The sequence below is a fragment of the Nicotiana attenuata genome, chromosome 3 (assembly GCF_001879085.1).
Source record: "Nicotiana attenuata strain UT chromosome 3, NIATTr2, whole genome shotgun sequence".
Taxonomy (NCBI): Eukaryota; Viridiplantae; Streptophyta; class Magnoliopsida; order Solanales; family Solanaceae; genus Nicotiana; species Nicotiana attenuata.
Genome location: NC_031991.1, coordinates 51,428,057 through 51,436,169, shown reverse-complemented (window position 1 = coordinate 51,436,169; position 8,113 = coordinate 51,428,057). Strand labels below are relative to the sequence as shown.

The following is an 8,113-nucleotide window of genomic DNA, read 5'->3' as shown; positions in this document are numbered from 1 at the left end:
TATGGTTCAATAGAATTAATACATGTGCTTGAAATATAAACCTACCATGTAACGTATTTTACAGACAAATCAAGGCCGTCCAGCAGTAAGTTGGGTTATGGAAAAACAAATACATTATGCTCTTCACAAAGTTCTGATAGATATGTAAGTTTTATAGGCAGCGCGCTCAAGCAAGGATATAATCATGTTAGAGGCCGAACAAATGGGAAATATGTACATTGAGATGTCACTTCAAACAAACGAGCTTCCTTCCGCACATCACATTCCTGCAGTAGCAGATGAGAGAAATTAGTGTTACAGAAGAGAGAGGTCAACAAACATTGCAAAGACTAACAATGCTATTTTGCAAGGAAACATTGCGAAGGCCAACATCCTTGGCAAAAACACAAAACTTGGATGTCTCAACAGCAGAAGCAAAACTCAAAAGTCAATGCTATGTTGCAAGGAATTCCATTTCAGAACACACGCAGAACTGAAAAGTCAATGACAACGTCTCTCTATCAAAGTCACAAGTTTGTATTAGCGAATATCAAACCACAAATTAAACGCAGAATATCTTTTGTATTTTGTTGCAAATTAGACACAGTTCTCGAACCATATGTTTATAATTGTTTCAACAGGTAGTGTTAGAAGTAGGGTGTTTTAAATAGTACTCCATCCGTTTTAATTTATATGTGAATCTATTTGACTGGGCACGGAACTTAAGAAGAAAGAGAAGACTTTTAAATTTGTGGTGTAAAATGAGGCACATATATTTTGTGTGGCTATAAATCATTGAATAAAGATAAATTATTTCTAAATATGGAAATGGGTCATTCTTTTTGGCACGGACTAAAAGGAAAATAGATTCACATAAATTGAAACGGAGGGAGTAGCAGGGAATCAGCATCGCGAGCAGCCGAGCACCACTGGACAAGGATTTCCACAGGATAATACTTAAGCTATTTGGTAATGACAGTTCATCTCGCCATCAGTATGTCAACATCAGATACTACTCGGGAATAAAATAAAAGGCAAAGATCCAGAAGTAGCAATAAACTTTCTTTAAGTTGACCTCATTTGCCTTACTTATTAGGGCATAAGCTTTCATGTGACTATTAAACCCCATTCTACTTGAGGCTCCTGATAATTGCCACCAGGTTATCAGCTCAAATACTGAAACGAAGTCATATAAAATTGAGGATAGATGTGTTGAGCTGAGGCTGTAATCTTTGTTCATTTGGCACTAGTGACATTACGCAACGGTCAAAGTTCTGTGGACGCAGATCTCCTAAGTTGAATTGAGATCTTCAGAGTAGTCTCTGTGTAATCTATTAAGTTATGGAGAAGGAACCGGATATTTTGGTGTTTCAGGATTAGTTGAAGACTTCCCTTCCTCTTCTGATGGGGTAAGTCAATATGAAGGAACACCGTGATAAATCTGTCAAGAAGAGTCCAATCATCAAGTAGCTTCAACGACCAGTTAGATATCTCACGATTTAGTGAAGCCAACACCGGTCATCACCCTCAAAAACAGGTCACAAGTCTCGACTTTAGAAGTTTGTCACACTTTCTATAGTCTACTTGTTTTCAAATAGGCTATCCAAATGGAATTTTTCAGAAGAAGGCCAGATTGGATACCAGAGACTAGACGGGCCTTATTATTCTCTTTCATCTCCTTATGTCTCTGTTTAAAAACTTTGTTAGAAGAAGCCTTGGTCTGAAGAGTTGACTGTATCTATACTCTTCCCTAAGCTAGCACTGGATAGATCAAACTTTTGTAGGCTAGCTAATAAAGATAACATAGAAACGGAATATAAAGCAAAGATTGTTGCTAGTGCAGACACTTTAACAGCAACAACTGTATGATAGGCCGCAGCCTCACCAGAACTTTATTCCTATACACAACCCCCTTACCCAAAAAAGTACGCATTCATGCACGACGTGAATTCTCTCAAGTATCTATACAAATCATTTCACAATGGCATTTAGGCAGCTGCATATCAACACTTGTGAATTTATCTGCTGAATTTCTTACTTCAAATCAATATAAGAGGCGCTAAAAAAATTCCACATGTGAAAAGCACAAGAAACACTAAGAGTGGAGAGGAAGGAAAAAAGAAAGAAAACAGAATGCTTTGTAGTTATTCCTCCTTTGAATAAAATCGTTCTCGCATGAAAAGATTACTGTTATTTTCATCAGATTTTTCATTGGTGCAAACTGTTTATAAAACCATAATTCTGGGGTAAAGCAATCTGTTAATTTTGCAGTCACAACTATCTCTAGAACAGAGAACTTTGTCTTCTGGTTCAGTTCATGTTTACCAGGCAGGACAGCAAGAACTCAAAATTGAAGTTGTTTTGTATTTATAATTTAAACTCGTAGATTAGATGTCACTGCAGGATAATAAATACTTATTCTTGCATGAGATGAATAAATAAAACAAATGATGAGTCCCTCATTTGGTCTTCATACATTGTACATGGTATGAAGTCAGGGTACCTCTACATATACAACAGTATCATTAGACTTGCATGTTCTAAGGACTTTGCCCTATCTTGAAAATATTTTGAGTTGTCAGTCGAACAAAAAGTTGGGCCACACATAAGAGCAATTATTCCTTGTTTCTTTTTGTAATAAAAAAGGAATTATTTATTCACTAGGAGACCCTTCAGCAAAGCATAGAGGTTCGACAAAGTAGCACAACTATTGTTTCTGCATGTCAACTTAATACGTCAATGGAGAACCACGCATCATCAATTCAGCAAACATCATGTAGCACCTTTCCATATAATACAAAGCTAAAAAACTGATTTTAACAGAGAAGGTTAATAGAGTTACTAACATGAGGCATCCTCGACGTTGTTTCTTCTTCTCCTTTTGCTTCTGTGGTGGCTTGATGACGACCTTGATTGCAGCATCAAAGACAGCTTTCACATTCTTTAAATTAAATAGGCAAAGTAAGATCAGTTAACAAATAGTCTAGCAACAAAAACAAAAGTAAACAACCATCAAGCAACAAACAGAAGAGCCTTTGCATCTTCAGTAAAGAAAATGTGGAAGGAAAAAAATCAGGAGCATGGACCAGGTGGAAGGGAGGATTCTTAGGAAGAGACAAGTTAGAAAGAGAGATCAATATCTGGAATGTTCAATACTTAAACTGGTTCTAATTGGTACAAGTTTGAATTGGAAACTTAAGGTCTTGAACTAATTTTCAAAATAAGGGTGGCCAATCGGGCCTGCCATTTCAATGAATAGCTTCATCGATGATGTATCTTACTATGTCAAGAAAGTCTCAAACAACAACCACGCACACACGCATAGCCAGCAGAGCAAGGAAGAAGGAAAGAGGAAGTCAAAAACTGTATGGCCCTGCTTTGCAAGTTAAAGATTCATAATCTATTCTAATCATTCTTTTCTTAACTTTAATTGAAAATCAGGTTGATATTCAGTCAAAGGATGTTATAACACAAGCCTGGATAATATTTGAAGATTGACCCATATGAATAAACCAAAGACCACCAGAAAATGAAAAAAACACTCAGTCGCTGAATGAAGTTTTTCTATATGAGTTGATAAATAGGGATAGCAAAACGTTTCTTACAAAAGTACATGCTTATTTTTAAATTGCCACTAACTACTGCAGTGTCTGTGCAACCACTATTTTAAACTCCAAAAGGCTCAAAGCAGACTAGACACTAGAAACACTTATTTTGGCGATCTCATAGTGAATCGTCAACCTACCAATGTAAATTAGGTTGCATATGGCTGATGTTAATAGGGGTGGGACAAGAGAACTTTTGCTAGGGGAAGCATATGGACATTTTCAGTCAGTTGATTAAAAACGATAACACAAATATAGAAGTCTGACAAATGTTTTCATTAATATACATAATACATTCACCTACTATAGTCATTCACCTACTTAAAGAAGTTGACAAGAGTGTTGCAATAGTTTTAAAGAAGAATATTTTCAACTATCCCAATAAAGAAATAGATGTGATACAGCATCAAGAGAATTTCTTTCCTGATAGTAAAAGTTGAGGGCACTTAAGTACTACAACTAGAAGGAAATACTATCCTTTAAAGGGTTATCTACCCTACATTATCTAAGGACGAACAAGATAGAGATAATCGATCCACATCCATAGGTAGATGCCTAATAGGCATCGAGGGCTATATTTGATATAAGAATGCCAGCCATGAAGCAGCAAAGACAAATAACACAAGACCAACATTGTAGCACGGTGGTATTTGTTTCTAAAAAAATTTCATAATTTTTCAGCATTTTGAGGAAAAAATTCAACCAAACACTATTAGTTTGGTTTGATATTCTTTTTCCAAATTAAAAAATATATTGAATGATTTTTTAGCCTTTTGAAACGAGCTACAATCTTTAATTCATGGAAAATTTTAAACACCATGCACAACACTTGTTCAGAAAAAGATACTACTTTGACCAACCTGTTGTGTTTTAGAGCTACATTCGATGTAATAGGCAGCACCAATTTGTTTCCGTAGCTCCTCTCCCTGAACATGTAGAGATCATTATGCCTCCCATTTATTCAAAACGGTGTAAAGGAGCAAGATACAACTGACAGATTGGAGGCAGACCTGCGCGGTGGTGACAGGAATTAATCCAGGATGATCAGCCAAGAAGTGCTTATCCTCACGAAGATCTGTAGCATCATCCAGACAGAAAAAGATTTAATGCATGACTTAGAATCAAGTAACATTGCACACCATGAGCAGAGCTTGCCAATTTCACAAGTAGACAGCGAATAAGACACATAACTATAGCAAAGTCATCTAGTGACTATACCATTACTGACAACATTCAGTATATTCCATGTTTATCGGTTCCATAAAGATACTCAATGAAAATAAACGACGACTGTTACACAAGAAATTAAATCCATTCTACTATGTAATCTTAAATTCTGCTCCATCAAGGAGACACAAAGTTGTTACAGGGACTTAAACTAAGAATAATTCAGCACTAAGTACTCTTGATATCCGAAATATCATTCTTGATAGAAAGATAATGTTTCAGCTAGAGGGCGAGAAGGTTAAATGCTCAGGACAATCAAGTTGGAACAGAGACTCCAACAAAATACCAGAGAGCAACCAGAAATTTTTAAGGAATAAACTAGGAAAATTAAAATACAATTTTAGGAGAAAATATTGTTCCGTAATGCTATCCATTACAGCATCTACTATTCTATCAAAAAAGATAAGGGAAGCATTAGCAATTTGCTTTTAAATGTTTGGCCCCTGAAGAGAAGTAGACATCTTACTTATCAAGCTATACTGCAAAACTAAATGGAAGTTAACCTAAGTCTCCACTGCAACATTCCTAAGGTAGCCATGCACATTCTTTAAATTTTGCCGCCGGGGCGGCAATCTATATCTCCTCTTTCCCCAATGTACTAAATATGCTCTATCCTCGTCGTAGGCTTTTGCTTTTGGGTTTGAGATTGAAATTTAGCAAAGCATATGGTGCCCCATCTGGAGCAGCAAGTACAATCTTGCAAAAATATGTAGCTTATGCATTTTGAAGAAGGTTTATTATATACAAATGTTAAAACAGCAAAATTATTAATTAGGTGACTTTCCATCTAGTTGCCACTTTACTGCTGTACTTCAGAACACTTGAGTTAGAAAAGTCAATGTAGCTGCAATTTTTTTGGTCGTACCAAGTTATAATGACCGCTTTGATGCACAGACAAGGCCTGTATAGTAACACACTCTCCTTTTTATCTTATGTAAAGGTGTTTGACTAGAAACGATGTTCAGGAAAGAAAGAGAGACTTTTGGAACTTGTGGTCTTAAACATGCCATGACATTTCCACGGCTATAAAATCATGTCATTAATGATAAATAGGATATTTAAAATTAAATAGTTTCTAATATAAAATAGTGTCGATTCTTTTCTGGAATAGACTAAAAGGAGAGAGTGTGACACAAAATGGATTAGAGGAGCAATAGACTCATGATTAGCATAGATGCTTAGTACTTGACGGGTTATTAACATTTATTTGCTTGCAAAGTTTTTTAAATAGATCCATCTCATCTCCATGAAAATTTAAAGTACTCATTCCTAGGCCTGCAACTGTACAATATTTCACTCATCTGCCTCTGTTATTAACTCCAGCGCACTTTGTCGTCTTGGCTCAACATGCACGTTTTTTAACCTCCATCCTCCAATACCCTTTAAGTTATTTATGCTACAAAATACAGTATTAGCATTTCATAGAACAAAGTGACATTAAACCTGAAAGCAATTACGTTCAGGAATCAACATTTGTTATAATTGCTAATTCAGGAAACATGTTAAATACTTACCAAGTTTGGTGCCAGCTAATACTACAGGTATTCCAGGAGCATAATGCTGAAGTTCAGGAATCCACTGACCAAAAAGGGGCTTTCAGCAGTCTTAAAGACATTTGACATAAACTCACAAAGTTCACAGTTTTAAACAGGATGTACCTTTTTAAGTATGTTCTCGTAGCTTGCGCGACTAACCAAGGAGAATGCTAGGACAAAAACATCTGCTCCTCGGTAGCTCAGTGGCCTTAATCTGTTATAATCTTCTTGGCCTATAAAATGATCAGAGGTCGAGAAATCAGAATTCCTTTGCCTCCTTAAACGATTGGAAATGCTTATTACAGGATGTTAGCACTTGATTAGGAGGGGGGAATAAGAAGTCAACTTGGAACTAATCAGTTGTATTGAGTGAACTTATTTTTACCTGCAGTATCCCAAAGACCTAAATTTACTGTGGTCCCTTCAACAACCACATTGGCACTGAAGTTGTCAAACACCGTGGGAACATAATCCTGGTTCGAACAAATATACGAAGAGGACTCAGAAAACTGAAGTTCAAGTTCAGGAAAGATACTCAAGAAATACTCCTCAATAACACAAGTAAGCCATAGCATTCAGTTCTTTCTGGTTGATTAGGTCACCATTACATTTTCTCTTACGTGGTATTTTCTCTTCCAACCCCCCCCCCCCCCCGCCCAAACCCAACATTGTGACCTAGTTGAGGCCAAGAATGGAGCATACCGAGAAAGCACAATCCAAGACAATATTTCAAGAATAAGGTTAAATAAAGCAACAAAATAAAAAACAGATGGGCAAGAAAAGAGCATATTCTAAAGTAATAAAATCAGAAGAAACAAAAGAGAAAAAAAGCTGCAAAACCCACATATAAAAAACCAACATTGAGCTTATCTAGGCATCAAACACAAGCAATGAGGGACAAACCAAGAAACCCACATGGATCTTTTGGGGAAAAGAGAAAAGAAGTAAGTAGTAAAACACTTACAGTGGGAAACTTGTTACTGGTATAGCAAATAAGCATACAAGTCTTTCCAACGGCGCCATCACCAACAGTAACACATTTGATGAATCTTGAAGCACTTGAGGCCATTGAACATAAAAAAAAAAAATACCTCAAGAAAGCTGCAGCAAGAAGAAAGAATATTTTTACCCAAGAAAAAGAAGTAGTAATACAGTAGTGAGTAGTGGGTGAAATTGGAAAAGGAGAGAGGTGAGACAGTGAGTAAAGATCACATGATTCCTACTCAATTCCACTGCCTCTGTACTCTGTAGCAAAGCTGTCACCTTTTTATTGATTCAATCTTCTTGGAAAATATAAAAAGACTGGATCTTTGATTTTTGGTATTATTACTTACTCCTACGTAAAATTGCATACCAAAATTCTGCAAATGTTGTGTGTTTATGTATGTAACTGGGGGTCTAGTGCTACGTTTTACATTTATTAATTTTCTTGTTTGGGAGAGGATGTAGAGATAGCTTAGAAGGACTCCTCCTCAGAGTGGATTAAGTGGAAAATGGGTCCTGTGAGTTGTGACAGATGAGATGTGGGTCTTGGTTTTGTTGAACAAATTAAATTATATGCCCGGGATAAGCCATTAACAAAAATCATATTGCTGCTTTATGATTGAAATGATTTTCCTATTATTCTTAAATGAATAATTTTACTATTCTTATATTTATTTCTTAAGTATTACTCCCTCCGGTCCAAAATAATTAATTTTTTGGATGTTTTCACACAGATTAAGAAATCCATCTTTTAACATTAATTAGCAATGGAATTGACCATAT

At 36.1% G+C, this 8,113-nt stretch overlaps 1 protein-coding gene across 3 annotated transcripts; it reads right to left on the bottom strand.

Annotated features, from left to right (window-relative positions):
• On the bottom strand, window positions 1-7,870 carry LOC109223746 (rac-like GTP-binding protein 3). 3 transcript variants are annotated; one of them, XM_019388164.1, is made up of 9 exons: window positions 7,559-7,870; window positions 7,311-7,447; window positions 6,732-6,819; window positions 6,470-6,579; window positions 6,326-6,389; window positions 4,595-4,659; window positions 4,445-4,510; window positions 2,826-2,920; window positions 1-266 (listed from the first exon to the last, which is right to left on the bottom strand). In XM_019388164.1, the coding sequence occupies exons 2-9, from the start codon at window positions 7,413-7,415 to the stop codon at window positions 227-229; spliced, it is 633 nt and encodes a 210-aa protein (XP_019243709.1). In that variant the 5' UTR covers window positions 7,416-7,447; window positions 7,559-7,870; the 3' UTR covers window positions 1-226. The 3 variants fall into 3 exon arrangements, with proteins under 3 accessions (XP_019243709.1, XP_019243708.1, XP_019243710.1); XM_019388163.1 differs by having other exon boundaries at window positions 7,570-7,870; XM_019388165.1 differs by having other exon boundaries at window positions 7,610-7,870.

Bases quoted from the DNA above. Each gene is read 5' to 3' on its own strand.
- LOC109223746 (XM_019388164.1), bottom strand. From the start codon at position 7,415: ATGGCCTCAAGTGCTTCAAGATTCATCAAATGTGTTACTGTTGGTGAT. The intron at 6,820-7,310 runs GTAAGTGTTTTA...TGTTCGAACCAG, and splicing joins CCAGTAACAAGTTTCCCACT to GATTATGTTCCCACGGTGTT. The intron at 6,390-6,469 runs GTACATCCTGTT...CTTTTTGGTCAG, and splicing joins ACGAGAACATACTTAAAAAG to TGGATTCCTGAACTTCAGCA.